Source organism: Acipenser ruthenus, chromosome 5 (assembly GCF_902713425.1).
Source record: "Acipenser ruthenus chromosome 5, fAciRut3.2 maternal haplotype, whole genome shotgun sequence".
Classification (NCBI taxonomy): Eukaryota; Metazoa; Chordata; class Actinopteri; order Acipenseriformes; family Acipenseridae; genus Acipenser; species Acipenser ruthenus.
Genome location: NC_081193.1, coordinates 84,577,420 through 84,594,385, shown reverse-complemented (window position 1 = coordinate 84,594,385; position 16,966 = coordinate 84,577,420). Strand labels below are relative to the sequence as shown.

General features: G+C 36.5%; 1 protein-coding gene across 1 annotated transcript in view; it reads left to right on the top strand.

The window, feature by feature from the left end:
- The window catches only part of wdr27 (WD repeat domain 27), a 120,997-nt gene that overhangs the window by 27,069 nt on the left and 76,962 nt on the right, over positions 1 to 16,966 (top strand). The window contains exons 18-21 of the mRNA XM_034004074.3: positions 3,455 to 3,576; positions 5,367 to 5,500; positions 6,736 to 6,833; positions 12,783 to 12,904. Of these exons, the coding sequence (XP_033859965.2) occupies positions 3,455 to 3,576; positions 5,367 to 5,500; positions 6,736 to 6,833; positions 12,783 to 12,904 (476 nt within the window). The remainder of the gene's footprint in view (positions 1 to 3,454; positions 3,577 to 5,366; positions 5,501 to 6,735; positions 6,834 to 12,782; positions 12,905 to 16,966) is intronic.

The window sequence follows — 16,966 nt, the reverse complement described above, 5'->3', positions numbered from 1 at the left end:
AATAAAACCTTGTTCATAGAAATTGGAAATGATGGTTTTTGTACGAATACAGTGGCTGGATCTGTCATGGGGTACACACTGTGCATTGATATTCATTATCAAACTTTCACCCACAACTTCAGAAACACTCAATGAAAATTTATAAGTTAAACCTTTTAGAGTTCACCTGTCAACTTGGCTTAGTGTTTTTCATTTTTTATTTTACCTCATGAGAGCTTCGTTGGCTTTGTACTGTAGGTTTTAAACAGTGTATCAATAAGCCATGTGTACAAGATATTTAACTAATTTGAACATCAGGAGCAAAGTCTTTCTTCACACAACAGTTTGGTACTGCACATCAACTTCGAAGGATGAGCTATGGCACCTACTTTATAACAAGAAAAAAACATGTAAATTCAGTGACCATCATAAAAAATAAAGTAAATAAGCCAAAATACACAACAATGTGGTATTGCAACGTTATTCATTACACTTTGACTTTTACTTTCCTGCAGAATACTTTGTAATTTGTGAGTCTGGGAACATGTCTACTACAGATTTGCTGAACTAGTCACAACATATAAAGGTCTCTGAATATGTAAATTCCTTGATATCGTTGTTCCTTTGGCAACGAAAGGTGTAGAACTAGCACCATATCGCTGGCTTCTTGGTGTTTTTTGTGATCTTTCTTGCTTACCACAAACATAATTCTTGCTCCCATGTCCCACCGTTAATTAGTTTATGTGTGAATATGTTATGGTCCAAGAATCTTGAAATTTGCATCAATATTTTTGTTTGCATGCTTGACACAGGGCTCCCCTGGGCCCTAAATCATGTTAGATAAAGCCAGGGATTACAGTAACCACAGACCGTACATGACACGATATCCATGATTTTAGCACCTGAAATGTTAGCGAGAAGATTAGTTTTGCAGAAATTAAAGGTTTGCTGACCTAAAGGGGTTTAACTAGCAAAATATGGGAGAAAATTTGTTCAGGGAGTGGTCTAGGAGAAGAGTCCAAAAAACGTGAGAGTCCTGGCCAATAAGGGAGAGTTGACAGGTCTGCATAAGACACTGGGACTGGGGTGCATTACATAAACGTACTCCTGTTTTTTCTCTTTATTCCCTGTTGTTATTTGAGCAGGATTGAGGGTGCTTTTGGTGTTACCATGAATTATATTCCTTATCATTTCCGGCTGGATCAACATTCCTTTATTGAGGAACAGCACAACATTTGGGGAACATTCTTCTTGTTGCTCCTGTTTCACATAGCATTGTAAGGTTTAATACTGCAACATGCCAACTTTAGTTATATTGACATTATTTTAAAAACATACGTGTTATTAACAGAATACTGGATTGGCTGTTCATGGAGTACCGTACCTATTGGGGCTTGTGGGGTTCTTAGTAAGATAACATTTATCATAATTAATTTATTAGGGAATAATGTCAGATCAGAAATCAAATCAACACAATTAAAGGACAGCAATAAAACTTGCAATAGTCCAGATAAATATATGTTACCTTTTACTTGTGGTGTTTCCTTCCAGTTGGCTGCCAAAGTAGTACTTTCAATTGCAAAGAGAACAACACCTTACAAGCTGTTGTCACATGAGAGAAAAGGAGTTTAAGGATATATAAATAACCCAGAAGCCTGTTGCCACATGGTTTGTGTTGGACAAAAGCAGAGGCAGGTGATAATGAGTTAATATAGCAGTAAAAACCCAGTGCATATTGGGGTTAAGTGCTCAGGATGTCCAGTTAACATTTTAATGAGATTGCCTTTTTTGTTTTTGCTTAAGAATTCAAATGTTATATTGATTCAACATCAATTGCATGCCATCAGTAACAATAGTGTTCTGCTGTGACTATTTTTTAATACTGAGAGTATTAAAAAATGTGAGTTCCACAAGGCAGATAAAAAAGAGAACCGTGTACTTACTGTATTTAATGCACACCATTAGCCAGTAACTTTCTTGATGTTTTCGCCTGTTGCTATGTGTGGTTTTGGGATTGGCAAAATATTTGTTGAAAATGAATCTGAACTTGATCAAGGGAGACTTTGACTTGCTTTTTTCTGTTGTTTTTTTATGCACACATACATCAAATCAACAGTATGAAGGTCACTTGAAATCAGGACTTAAAGGATGTGTTGCAGTAAGAATAAGAAAGAGGAACAAGACTAAAAGGCTAAAATATGCACAAGAACACAGAAATTGGACTATGGAACAATGGTCAAAGTGCTTTGGACTGTTGATGGATGGACAACGCCACCTATGCCTTCTGCCAGTTCTGTTGTCAATTCAACGCTTGTCTTCTTTCTATTCCTTAAGGATTTTATCTTCAAGTATTGCGCATCCTTGTTAGACAGCTTTTTGGGTCTTCCAGTCCTGGGTTTGTCAATTGCAGATGACGTTTCTCTGTACTTGTTGATTATGCTTCGGATACCACACCTTGAAAATCAAGTGATGCAAGCTATTTCACTCAATATTTTTCCTTCTTTATGCAAGTCAAGGTTGTTATAAAAGTAGAAAACACTAAATTGTTGATGCTTATAATGCATAAGAGTAGAAAAATGCAACATGTCTAAGACTTTTGCACAGCAGTGTCTGTATATATTTTTTCTTTTTTCTCTCTTTCCTCTTTCTGCTCAAATTCAGCTCTTCCTCTCTGTCATGTTTCTTTATCACCCTCTTACTGTCTGGGGGAATTCATTTTGTACAGTGGATCCCCTGTAAAAAAAATAGTGTCAAGTCCTGTTTCATGATGGGAGAATGACAAGGGTGTAGAAAAGTTATTGTGTGGGTGACTCGGCAGGGTGGGGGTGATGTGGGAATCTGCTGCTGTTTCATGATGGGAGAATGACAAGGGTGTAGAAAAGTTATTGTGTGGGTGACTCGGCAGGGTGGGGGTGATGTGGGAATCTGCTGCTGTTTCATGATGGGAGAATGACAAGGGTGTAGAAAAGTTATTGTGTGGGTGACTCGGCAGGGTGGGGGTGATGTGGGAGTCTGTTGCTGTTTCATGATGGGAGAATGACAAGGGTGTAGAAAAGTTATTGTGTGGGTAACTTGGCAGGGTGGGGGTGATGTGGGAATCTGCTGCTGTTTCATGATGGGAGAATGACAAGGGTGTAGAAAAGTTATTGTGTGGGTGACTCGGCAGGGTGGGGGTGATGTGGGAGTCTGTTGCTGTTTCTTGTCATACTTACCCACATTAGGTTTGATTTACTTTTTGTTTGTATTTGTGTATTGTTTCTTCTCCGCTGTGTTTTTGTAAAAACTCAATAAAAATAATTACTACAAAAAAAAAAAGAATTGTATTAAATATCAAAGAGGACACATGGGGGCAGCAAAAGAAAGTGAAATAAATTTGCATAATAGGTTTTTATGTTTAGTGTTTATTGTATCACATAGGCTTGACTTGCAGTGCATGAATATACTAAGAAATATACAATTCCTTCCTTGTCTAAAGGTCATGATGGAGCAGTGACCTCCATTGGGTGGAGTCATAACAGAAATTGGCTACTTTCTGCATCTGAAGACAAGACGTTAAAAATCTGGCCAGTCCACGGCACGGAGCCGGCTCTTGAATTGGTAATTTACAGATACCCTATTACTAAAAACTTTTAAGTTTCTGTTAAGTACAACTCTTGTAACTATCAAAATGTGCAGTCTATACTGCAAGTGTACAAATGCTTGACTGCAGAGTTGTAACGAGTCACCAAAATTGGGTCGAGTCGAGTCTTTGACATGCCAACCTCGAGTCGAGTCACAAAATTGCTCGAGTGGAGTCATCAGTTCTGATTTTTCAAGATATTGTGATTTAATCAGATTAGTTTTACAGGAGATTAGCAATCTATACATAAAAAAAACAAAAAAACAACTGTTAAATACAAAATTAAGATGCATAATAATGTGGTCATATTTGCCCCACTTGTGTTCACCATTAAAAGACCCCTTTCTCTGTGCTCAGACAAATAGAAAAATAAAGAAACTGAGGCAAAATTGTATATGATTCAGTTTTATATCATTCACAGGTAACATAGAATCTGTACTACATATCTCTCCTCTTAGTGTAAGCTGAGCTATGGAGTTTCCATTAAATGTCAACTAGACATTTTTAAGTAACAGATACTGTTTCACAAAAGCACAAAACATAATAAAAAGGTGACTGTTGGAGTGACTAATGGCATAAGAAAACATAATACTGAACTAGGAGCAGGGAGTTGAGTCACGTCTTTTGAGCAGAGAGTCGAGTCACGTCTTTTGAGCAGGGAGTCGAGTCACGTCTTTTGAGCAGAGAATCGAGTCATGTCTTTTGAGCAGGGAGTCGAGGCACGTCTTTTGAGCAGGGAGTCGAGATGAGTCACATCTTTTAAGCAGAGAGTCGAGTAACGTATTTTGAGCAGGGAATTGAGTCACGTCTTTTGAGCAGGGAGTCGAGTCGATTACGACTTGATTCCGAGTCGAGTCAAGTCATTACAACGCTGCTTGACTGATCCAGTTCTTGGCACATCCGGTGCAGTTGTTTTCTATTAATTTCTGGTGCTGTTTGCGAAAACCAACAAGACAATTTAAAATGTTCTTTTAAATTGTGAACTGTAATGGTTTGTAAAAGTTAGTTTGTATATATGTATGTACAGAGCACCAGCAATCTGTGGTTACACAAAACTCTTGGCGTTTACACTCCATGTAAAAAATGTTATTAAGAAAAGAGAAAAGAGATTGGCTCTGGCGCTCCCATGGGTTAGGGAGGCAAAACTGGGAGGGACAGTTTCTCCTCATCGTGCTACAGCGAACCCTGCTGACCAGGCACCCAGGGAGCTCAAAAACGGACACCTGCGGGGGCTGGCCTTTGTACTCCAGAGGTCGACAGCACGCTGACATCCGCTCTCGAGTTCCTGGGTGTAAAAGAGGAAGCTGACTCAGTCATGGCATTGGAGGACGCTAAATGAACCTTCAGTTCTCCTAAGCTGTATGGGGAATTCAAATTGATAAGATAATCAGGGGTAAAATCATTGGTCACACTAATATTAAAATAAATACAAAAAAACACCTGGAAATGCCTTATTTCAGTTTTAAACAAATGTTGAGGAGGCATGTCACACTTTTAAACTAACCTATTTAAACCTAACCTACATTTCCTCCATAGAGATTGTTTTCCATTTGTTTACAGACACATTTGAATCATCTCATATACATGCACTGCATAGCAAAACTGTACTGTTATATTCGTATGACCTCTTTGCAGAACAGTAGCAGTAATGTTACTAATGCCAATTATAGATACAAAAAAAACAAGCTTTAAAGCTTTGGTTATCACTCCTTTTAAAGGAAGCCCTATGTAAATTGCTGATTAATTTCTGCATTTTGGTTTCTTTCAGGGCGCCGACACATTTCCAAAACCCATACGATCCGCACAGTTTTATTATATGGACAAATTTATATTGCTGTCTTCTGGACCTTCATTACAGCTGTTTGTATACCATTTGGACACCAATAGAGAGGACATCAAAAGGTTGGTTAAAGGTTTTTAAGTGGTATTACGAATAGTGATATTACTTTAGTGTAAAATAAGATTAATCACTAAACAATACCAAATACAATAGTCAGAATTACAACAATTAAGTAAAATTAAAAAAATGAAACATTAGTTGTGTGAGATGACGGAAAAAAAGTGTATATATATATATATATATATATATATATATATATATATATATATATATATATATATAGTATGGTATTATGATATTATTGCTTAGGTTCTCACTAGGATGTAAAGACCAAAGCACTCAACCCAGCTAAAAAGACAAACACAGAAAACTCAAAAGACTGAGCACACCACCCAGTAAGCTGTATGATTTATTTCTCACTGCTAGGAAAATAAAACTCTAGCAATGCTCTTAAAGAAGGTGTGATTGACCTTTGCACTTCTTTTACAAATGGTGTACATTGCACAGTAGAAATGGACAACAAGGAAGGCCTTGTATTGTGTTCACTCTTGTAGAACCTGATGATATGTCTGTTTGATTGCTATACTGTGTGAATGCCAGTTAAGGTATCAGTGCCACTTAGTTAAACCAATACTAGTGGAATTATTTATTTAAAATTATTATTTTGCTTGCTGTTAGCAATTTAAAATTACTTGGAGTTAATTGCTCTGATCTTTATTTTTTCTCAAGCCTTGAAACCCCTTTGCACGGCAGTTGCTAATGTCTCTTGTGTAAGGTGCCATGGAAAATAATTGAATTATGTATAACTGATGCTTTTCTAAATCTGGCACAAAATAAAAGTGTTCTCACAGCTGATAAAGAAATATGTGCAGACCTTATTAATGGAGAAAAACCTATGAACAAAGTGTTTATGTTGGATTATGATAGATTATCTGAACGTATTGTTGTTTTTAAAACTTAATTTGCGTTGGATTTAATTCATTTCAACTTGTAAGATTTTTTAACCAATGTGGTTGGATTATACAGTATACCTGTTATGCTGGGTTTTGGAGCTTATTTAATTATATAAGTAGCAGCCAAATAAGGATTTCCAGAGACATTTTAAGGACGGTAACAAGAATTATATTTTAATAGATCATAATCGTAATAAATACTTACATGTATTTTTCTGATGTGTCAGTCTGCTTCATACAAATATGTCATCTTAAAAGGTGTGTAATATATTAAGGTATTTTTTGCGCTTCTCAAAAATACATTTTTAGTATTTTATGCTGAATATCATCTCTTCCTTTTTCAGATATAAACAAAAAAGTGTATGCAAACTTGTGGAGAAGTTTCAGATGACTTCCTCAACTGAAGTAACCTGCCTTTCTGCTGTCAATGAGTTTTATTCACGTATCCTTTCATATGTTTTTTTATAAAACACATTTTTTTTCTTGATTTTGATATTTTATTAAAACAACTATCAGTAGTATCTGTTAGTATTAATTAGTACTCCCTGTGGGGGTGAATATTGTCTGTCAGCCTAAGAGTTCTGGTCTCTGATCGGTAGGGCTGAGGAAGGTAGTATCTTTAGGAATGCTTTCCTGAATTCACTAAAACTTTGCTTGGACATATTCTTCTTCGTTTCATTTACTTCTTTAAATACTGTTTCTAAAATTCCTGTTACTGATCTGCATCATGCTTCAGTTGTTGTATTTGATGGCTTTGTTAAATTTCAACTGTTTAAAGAAAAAAAGGTATAGTAGTTTCTCATAATGTATTAAATCACCTATTTCTGAATGGTTTGTTTATATTCAGCTTTCCTGCAGGCTGGCAATATGTGTCCACATTCATCTTGAAGATGCTACCTTGCAGAAGGGTGGTTGCAATGTAAAACAACACTACTAATGTCTTGGAAAAATGGTATCCCTGTAAGCTAGTCTACTTTGCAATAGTTCATTTTTAATATTGCATGCTGGGTTTCCCTTTTTTAATGATTTTAATGTCAACGGGATATCCTGTTTGAATAAACTGTAAAGGTTAAATAAAATAATACAATAATAATAAAGTATCAAGGCTTGGATGGTAATCGCAATGTGGAGGTCCACATCAGTTTAACTAAAGAGTCTTGGCAGTGTTTAAATTCATGTTAAAGAATTTCAGTAATGTGTCAGTTGGAAGCCCATGTACCATTACCCTCCCAAAATCACCCTAGTATTTAAAAACAAAACAAAATGAATAAACTGATTTTTATTATTTCCCCACCTCAATTTAAAAACAATAAAAGTTCATGTTTACATTAAGGGATTTGGGTTTGAAAATAATAATAATAATTAAAAAACAAAAGAAAGAAAAAAGAACTATAAATATATTTTACAGCATATAACTAACAACTGGGGTAAATGAGTGAATGAAAATGTGTATATGAACACTTTATTTTGCTTTTGCTTTACTTCTAGCCATTGTTTGGTATAATGTGTTGTTTATGCTGTGCAAAAGGGATAAGACACCCATTGCGCACAGCTGTCTCCTAGCAAGTGGATGCACCACTGTATTCTGGGCACTGTACTTTATTCTAGGCACATGTCATGGGCATGTGAGATATCATTGGAAAGCCCAAAGCCTCCTCTTTCATTTGGTGTATTGACTATTCCTAGCTCTTTCTGTTTTTGAGTTACAGGCACTTGAACACACCTCCCGATTTGCTGTGCGTCACAGCATTGGAGCACTGAATGAGGGGGTGGTAGAAAGTACATTTACGGGCATGCCTGACATCACTGGAAAGCACAAAGCCTGCGCTTTTAGTTGAAACCGGAATGCTATCTGTTGAAGCGACCAAGTAATAGGCAACAAGCGAAACTTAGGCGCTGACTCATGTCACATGACTCAAGCCTTAGTTTCAGTTTGCTGTAGTTTCGCTTAGGAACGTCTGTTCAGGACATACGATACATCATTGGAAAGCTCAATTTCTGTAAATTCAAACATGGAAGATAGCTGTTACGGTGCCTGAGATATTCATGCGAGAAGGTCGAGCCACCGATGCACTACGCCTGGGGTCCATACGGAACCCAAACCTAAAACAATTTGGGAAATTCAACCAGGCTATCTGGATTAGAATTATCCTTTGCATAGTAACAGGATGGGTGCCTGACAACTACCTAAAAGGAAACAAAAATCAAGTCACTAGAGCCACATAATAACTGATACAAAAGCACAGCGTAGTCCGAATGGACCCCAGGTTACCTTATGAGGGTTAAGCATAATATCCAGCCTGTAAAAAATCAATGGTACGATTGGAAAGAAGGTTTCAATAGGGGTATGGTTAAAACAGTATGTACAGACGTGCTCAAATTTGTTGGTACCCCTCCACAAAAAACGAAGAATGAACAATTTTCTCTGAAATAACTTGAAACTGACAAAAGTAATTGGCATCCACCATTGTTTATTCCATATTTAATAGAAATCAGACTTTGCTTTTGATTTTTTATTCAACATAATATTGTAAATAATAAAACAAATGAAAATGGCATGGACAAAAATGATGGGACCGCTAACCTAATATTTTGTTGCACAACCTTTAGAGGCAATCACTGCAATTAACGTTTTCTGTAGCTCTCAATGAGACTTCTGCACCTGTTAACAGGTAGTTTGGCCAACTCTTCCTGAGCAAACTGCTCCAGCTGTCTCAAGTTTGATGGGTGCCTTCTCCAGACTGCAAGTTTCAGCTCTTTCCATAGATGTTTGATAGGATTCAGATCAGGACTCATAGAAGGCCACTTCAGAATAGTCCAATGTTTTGTTCTTATCCATTCTTGGGTGCTTTTAGCTGTGTGTTTTGGGTCATTATACTGTTGGAGGACCCATGACCTGCGACTGAGACAGAGCTTTCTGACACTGGGCAGTACGTTTCGCTCCAGAATGCCTTGATAGTCTTGAGATTTCATTGTGCCCTGCACAGATTCAAGGCACCCTGTGCCAGGCACAGCAAAGCAGCCCCAAAACATAACCGAGCCTCCTCCATGTTTCACTGTAGGTATGGTGTTCTTTTCTTTGGAAGCTTCATTTTTTCGTCTGTGAACATAGAGCTGATGTGACTTGCCAAAAAGCTCCAGTTTTGACTCATCTGTCCAAAGGACATTCTCCCAGAAGGATTGTGGCTTGTCAATATGCATTTTAGCAAATTCCAGTCTGGCTTTTTTATGTTTTTCTTTCAAAAGTGGAGTCCTCCACTTTCGCTCAAAAAGCGACGGATGGTGCGATCAGAAACTGACGTACCTTCACCTTGGAGTTCAGCTTGTATCTCCTTGGCAGTTATCCTTGGTTCTTTTTCTACCATTCGCACTATCCTGGGGTCGATTTTCCTCTTGCGGCCGCGCCCAGGGAGGTTGGCTACAGTTCCATGGACCTTAAACTTCTTAATAATATTTGCAACTGTTGTCACAGGAACATCAAGCTGCTTGGAGATGGTCTTGTAGCCTTTACCTTTACCTTTCTTTCTGATCTCCTCAGACAACTCTCTCCTTTGCTTTCTCTGGTCCATGTTCAGTGTGGTGCACACAATGATATCAAACAGCACAGTGACTACTTTTCTCCATTTAAATAGGCTGAATGACTGATTACAAGATTGGAGACATGTGTGATACTAATTAAAGAAACGAATTAGTTTGAAATATCACTATAATCCAATTATTTATTATCTTTTCTAAGGGGTACCAACAAATGTGTCCAGGCCATTTTAGAATATCTTTGTAGAATAAGCAATAATTCATCTCTTTTCACAGCTTCTTTGCTTTATTCTATGACATACCAAAGGCATGCAAGTATACATGATAAAATAGCTTTCAATTTCATCACTTTTCAGGAGGAATGAAGCATTATTTCAATGAGCAATAAGGGTACCAACAAATTTGAGCACGTCTGTACATGATCCTGAAACTCCATATAATGCTTTGCAAAAATGCTGTACATAAGAGTGTTTATAAACAAATTGTTATTAAATATTTTGGCATTGTGTCAAAAATGATTCCTTCTGCAACATCTAAAGTATACAGTTGCATTCAGATTGACCCATACAAATGTTGGAATTATTTTTGAGAGTTCTCCAGTGGTTCACCTAGAAATGTCATGCAGTCAGGAGCTTGGTAGTGGTTTAAATGCCACAGGGAGGGGAAATCGGTTGGTTGGATTGCCTTTCTGTCCCATAGCAACCCTTACTGGTCAGATGCCAGATGAGGCTAGGCAGAAGTTGAATTATGTCCTCAGTAGTTTAGTCTTGTGGAATTAAATGAGGAAAGATAAAAAAAAAATGTTTAAAAAAAAACAACATTTTACATGTTTTCTTTTACAATTTGTATAACCCCCATGTAAACCCCAATGTCACTGTTTTTTTGCTATACTGTATACACAGCAGACACCCCCCAGAAGCCCCAATAAGCCCTTAATATACCTTCAAATTACACTGGTAACCCCTACAGTAATTTATATACAACTTTGAATCATTTAATTGGTGTTGTCATTGTTTGTGCTTGCATTGTAAACCCTCCTACTGCACATCCTAGTTAAATTCTATCAGCTGGCCACAGTAAACTATAAAGTGTGAGTGAGTCTCAGTGGTTGTACTTAGTGGCCATCAAATCTTTGGGTTTTTTTTTTTTACATTTTTGGCACAATTACAAATGGAGGTTTACTTATTGTAATTAAATGCGGTACCAGTCTGCACAGCATTGAGGCTCGTTGAGGCCATCAAAAAAAAAATATATGGTAGTGGTTTATATATATATATTTTTCTCTCAGGATTTTAACAGTACGAGTCATTTTGTTGAGATCACAAGATAAATTTAATTATCTCAGATCCTGGAATAAATGATCTCGTGATCATGAGTTAACAGAATGGTAATATGGAGATCCTGAGAGAAATGATCTTGACATAACGTCATTTTTTTTTTGTTTGTTTTGATGGCCTCAAGCCGCTGTATGGCAGTAACATTTGCAGAAATCAGAACGCAGGGGAAAGAAAATGTAATTTTTTGCTTGGATGTGAATATTGCCAATGTTATTGCCAATTGTAAATGCCTTATATAAACACTAAGGATTACTTCAGAAATAAAAAAAAAAAATCTGCTGTGTAAAGAATGCATGGTCCCCTTGATGCCAGAAATGCTCTTCCAGTCTATTTTGAGACACACATATGCTTAAACTACATTCCTCATCTGACCAAAGGCTCTAAGTGCATTTTAAATACATTCCAGGGATTAACCCAATACTTGTGTCTGCTATGATCCCGTTAGGAAATTATTATTTTTGCAGAACAAACCTAAGTGATCATTTTTCTTGACACAGTTGTTTCCATGTAGGATGGCTGGCCTGAATCATTTGCAATTTCATTTGCTGGGTATTCATCCATGTAGACATTTCTTTAGATTTTTCATGAAAAATAGGGCTCCAAAATATAAATACAACACTTTAACATTATAGTGCTGACAAGAAACAACTCAAATTACATACAGTGGGACTTTCCTGGGTTCCATTGCATGAGAATTGTTGAGAGAGCTTTGTGGCTTCCACTTTCCATCACTGCACATTTGCACTAAAGCTAATAGCGTTTACAGGAAATTGCCTGAATTTGATGAAAATAGCTGTAGTCACATACTTGTGGAACACACTGTATAACTGCTTCTACCTGCAAATACGTTTTTTTCTTGCTAGTTTTTAACAGTGAAAACATTACATAAGATATTAATTTTTACTTTGCTGGAACATGAAAGTAGAACCTTTAATACAATGGTTAGAATAAAAAAGTAATGTCTGCTTAAGATACAGTAATACAGCATGATATAACCTTTACATCCACAATAGGCCAAATAACAGCTGGAGCAGCTCACAGATCTGGTTATTGTTATAATAATTTCAGAGTGTTCACTGCAGTTTGTCACTAATCTTGTTTACAAGATAAGAGTTTGGGTGGCAATCCAAAGTGGAGTTTTACTGGTCGTCTTTGTATATACAATGTATGTATGTTGTGTGTGTGTGTGTGTGGCATGAAATCTAATCCCTTTCATCTCTGAAGAAATATTTTAGTGTAAGGTCTAGTTTTCAACATTTTGTAAAATCTTATATTTGCAGGAGCATATGACTGCTTTCCACTGGTTATGCAGTAAAAAGTGTTGTTTGTTTATAATTAAGATGAATCAAAACATTATTTAACAGCTACTGTTTTCCTGTGTTTGCTTGGAAAACAAATATTAGTAGCCAGATGCAACACATTACTGTATAGTAAAGTAAATACTCCTGTATATAAAAATGTTATGGCACACTTGTGTGACATCCTTTTTGCCATGTTTGACCTTAACCCCATCTTTATAGATATTGTATTGGCTTCTGGGAGCAATCGTATGGTGGAAGTCTTTGATTTCAATGTTGGTTGCAGTGTAGCAGCGATCCCAGATGCTCATTCCAGAGCGGTTCACCAGATCGTCCAAAACAAGGTAGGTGTTTTTTTTTTTTGTTGATTGTTGAAAAAAACTTAAAATCTCAAGGCCCTTTCACACTGGCATGCTCTACACAGGTCGGAACCTACCGGGGTCAGGACCCGGTGTCATGCGAGTCGGCTACACGATTTCACACTGCTTTTGATAAAGCAGGGTTGGCCTGGGTGACCGACACAATTACACAATGTGCGTATCAATGCCCAGGAAGCAGCTTGTTACATTTGAAACGGCATCATTATACACTGATCAAAATATATCGACAAGTATCGGTAATCTCGTGCAAGCAAATGATGATACTTTGACTGCTTGGTGTTGAGCAGATTGTGTTATATTTAAAATATATATATATATATATATATATATATATATATATATATATATATATATATATATAGATATACAGTAGCACGGTACTGATATATATATATATATATATATATATATAGATATACAGTAGCACGGTAGCGGGTGGAGTCAGCTAACAAACCTGGCTCCAAGTTAATTTTGAGTAATTGTTTTGTTAATTGTTTTATCAGTTTGGCAGTTGGCAATGTTAATTACAAATTAAAGCCAGCTGCCTATGGGCTGAACATCAAAAATAATAACAAATACCACATTTAAATACAGATCTATGATCTATATTTGTTTAATTATTTGGGACTATACAGGAATATCCCCCAAAATTGTGATGTGATGTTTTGTTATATAAGAGCGATCTCTTAAAATAGAAATTAAATTAACATGAACTGTGGACTTGATCTACAGCTATGGCTAAACATTTTGCATCACATATAATTTTAAGATTCATATATATATATATGAACATAATTTAGATATTTTATTTAACATCATGTGATCAAAGAAACTACAAAATTGTATCGCAAAAGTCTACTGGAAGCCATAATAGTAGTACGGTATTTCATGTTGGATTTAGAAAAGTCACATTTTTCAATTTGTCAGTTTTTCATTAAGTATATGAAAAACTGCAGAGGTATATAATCCAGTATGTTAATGTAACATTATTCAGCAGATTTCATTCAACTTTATGAAGCAAACTGCTGTTCATGTCCCCTAAGCAATTGCACACTATACATTTTAATGGGCAGGTCAATTATGAGAACTTTGCAGAGTGGTGTGGTAAAATGTTTAACTGCTATGCTTAGCTGCTTTTCAGAATCCCTCATGGCACATTGACATCCCTGCTTTCTTGATTCTTGTGCAACATCCTCAGCTGAATGAATTGATGTAGCTAAGAAAGAAAAGAAACACTGCTGGGCTCAGTGTCGGCGTTAGGATTTACTGGGCCCTGGTGCAAGACTGTGAAGTAGACCACCCTCCTCTCCCCCTACAAAAAGAAAGAAAATGTGCAGCGCAGCTCTATCACAACCTAAGAAAACCTTTTGAAAATAAATACATCAGCAACAAAATTTGAATCGGTCAAAAATGTATTATTTTCCAACAAAACATATTCAAACATTATTTTAAGTTGACTGTTCTTCCGTTGATTACATCTGCCAGCAGATCAATCACACTATCTTAACAACACTCACCTATTTCCAGAGCGCTTGCTCTGCGTCCCGCCTCCAGATAGGCACTCTGGTGGCTTTGATTTGCGGATTTGTGTTTTGATTGACAGTCCGCCAATACCAACTTGCTATGGTTTCTTTTTCCAATCCCATTAGATTAGACAGCGCCTGTATATGTTTTACGTTTTATCATTAAAGTGGGCTCAGAAAAAAAAAAGTGGACTCAAGGCTGGGCCCCCCAAAGGCTGGGCCTGGGTGCAGGTGACCTTCACTTCATTAAGAACTGCTTAATTTGAACATTTATCAAATAGGTCAAGCTTATGGGAAACTGTGTTGTAGGCATTTGCGAAAACATGTGTCTACAGGTTGATTTGATTAACCAAATGTAGAACCTTCTGGGATATGCCACAGGAGGATTTTCTTAGAGCATTTTACAGCACTGAAATTATCCTGGGATTACTTAAAAAGTGGTTGATTCAGGTGGATTCCATGAAAAAAAGACATGGTAGTAGTTTTGCTGAAGCAAGTAAATAATTAAAGCTATGAATAAATATAAAAGGTTAAGCTGCCTGCTGTTTGCCCTATGGCTGTAGCTCAAACTTGGCTCAACCTATCAGACTTGGCATCTGTTTAGTAATTACATAACAGCCTAAATGGTATACCAGACTAAGATTCTTAAAGATTTCACATAGAAATCATGTACTCTCATGTTTCATATGATCTAAGTAGGAATGCTTTTTTTTTTTTTTTTTTTTATACTGACCAAAAAAAAGTAATCATTAAAAACTGTCTGATGACCAAAGGTTATGCCATGGTAGCTTCACATTAGTCAATATTTTTGATGTTGCTACTGCTGTCATAATGTTTGAAGGATTTGACCAGATGATACATTGATATAAGACTGCATATACTGTTAGAAGACCCAAGAGGCTAACATACAGCATATCACTTGTTATGGATTGCACATCAAACATGTTTTGCTTTGGCCACATCTGTCTTAAATTCTTTAAAAAATTAAAAGTGGTAAATCCATTATTTTTTGGCAGAGCACTCTGCAACAACAAATTCAAAAGCATTTAGACCTTAAAATGAATGATTTCATCCAAACATGACTAAGAACCAAGCACAAATATATCTATTTCTGTGCAAATCCAAACAGACAGTGGTGCTGACATTCTCACCCTGATAGCATTGAAGATCATGAAACTGACTGTATAGACCAGTAGGTAATAGTAATATAAAACATAAGAGATGGTAAAAAGTTGAAATCCACAACCCCAGTAGTGGATAATGTTTAAATTCTAACTGAATGATGTGAATCCAGATCATTAAAAACACATATGCATCGTGTTAATCAACTAATCATTTAGAAAGATATAATGCTTTCAATATAGAAAATAAGTTAAAAGACAATTTCAATACGTATTTAATTTACTGTACTGCTAAACAAACAAACAAACAAAACCCACAACCGACTGGCACAAAATAAATTGGTTAGAAACAGTTGCCCTCACTCAACAGTTCTTGTCCAATACAAGTGACTGTTGTTAAAACTCCATTCTTTAGTTCTCTAATGTGCGTACTGTATATGTCTGAGAGTTTGATTTTGAGATGATCAGGGTTTGATTAAAGGCAACTAACTAGCAAGTGGTGTTAAGATACAGACCATAGGAATTTGATTAGGTGTATAAAGGATGTACTCCCAGTCAGGCAACCAGTCATTAATACAATGTAATCGCCTCTAGGATTACACCAGAAATGTACAAATTGAATTCTTTCCCTAGTGCTTTACCTAGTTGTATGTTAAATGTTCATTAAATACTGGCAATTCCTTATTTTTTTTAACCTGTGCAAGGGACACAAGACCCTAGACTATATAGCGGGCTGGTAGTTGGGTTGTTAAATTGCCGATTTTTCCAAATCATCTCCTCTTGGTAGGAACAGTGAGGCAAAAGCTTTCCAAAAGAAAAGAAAAAAAGCTCATCAGTGTAATCTGACTGGAAAACGCAAAATGGAACTTTCCCCCACATCACAGGAATAGAAATAGGCAAAAGCAATACATTCTGCCTGAAAGTATCCATACAAGGAAAAAGGCTTTGTTTGTATTCGCAGCAAAACTGTCTGCCATATCAGTAAGTGCTTGAAGTATGCTGGAAAAGCATGAAAACTCTGTTTCCACTCTGTGGTTTGTCTGTATCCTCGCACGGTGTAATGATGGAAAATTCTAGTACTTCAGGGTCACCTCAAACCTGTTTTTAATCTTCTGATTCCTCCAAGGATCTTTTCCCTCTCATAATATTATCAAAAACAGATGATGCACTTTTTAATACGTCACAGTGAAAAAAATAATTTAAAAAAAGATAGTTCAGCAAAAGTGATGCGTGATCCACTTTAGAAGACTTAAAAGGTTAACACATTTCTCACTTGCTTTTGTCAGAAATCGACTGAAATGTGGCTTTTTTTTTGATGAGCTTTGCACATTCTAGTTTACGTAGTCTGTGTCACATTCTCAGCATTCTGTAACAGTTAAGAA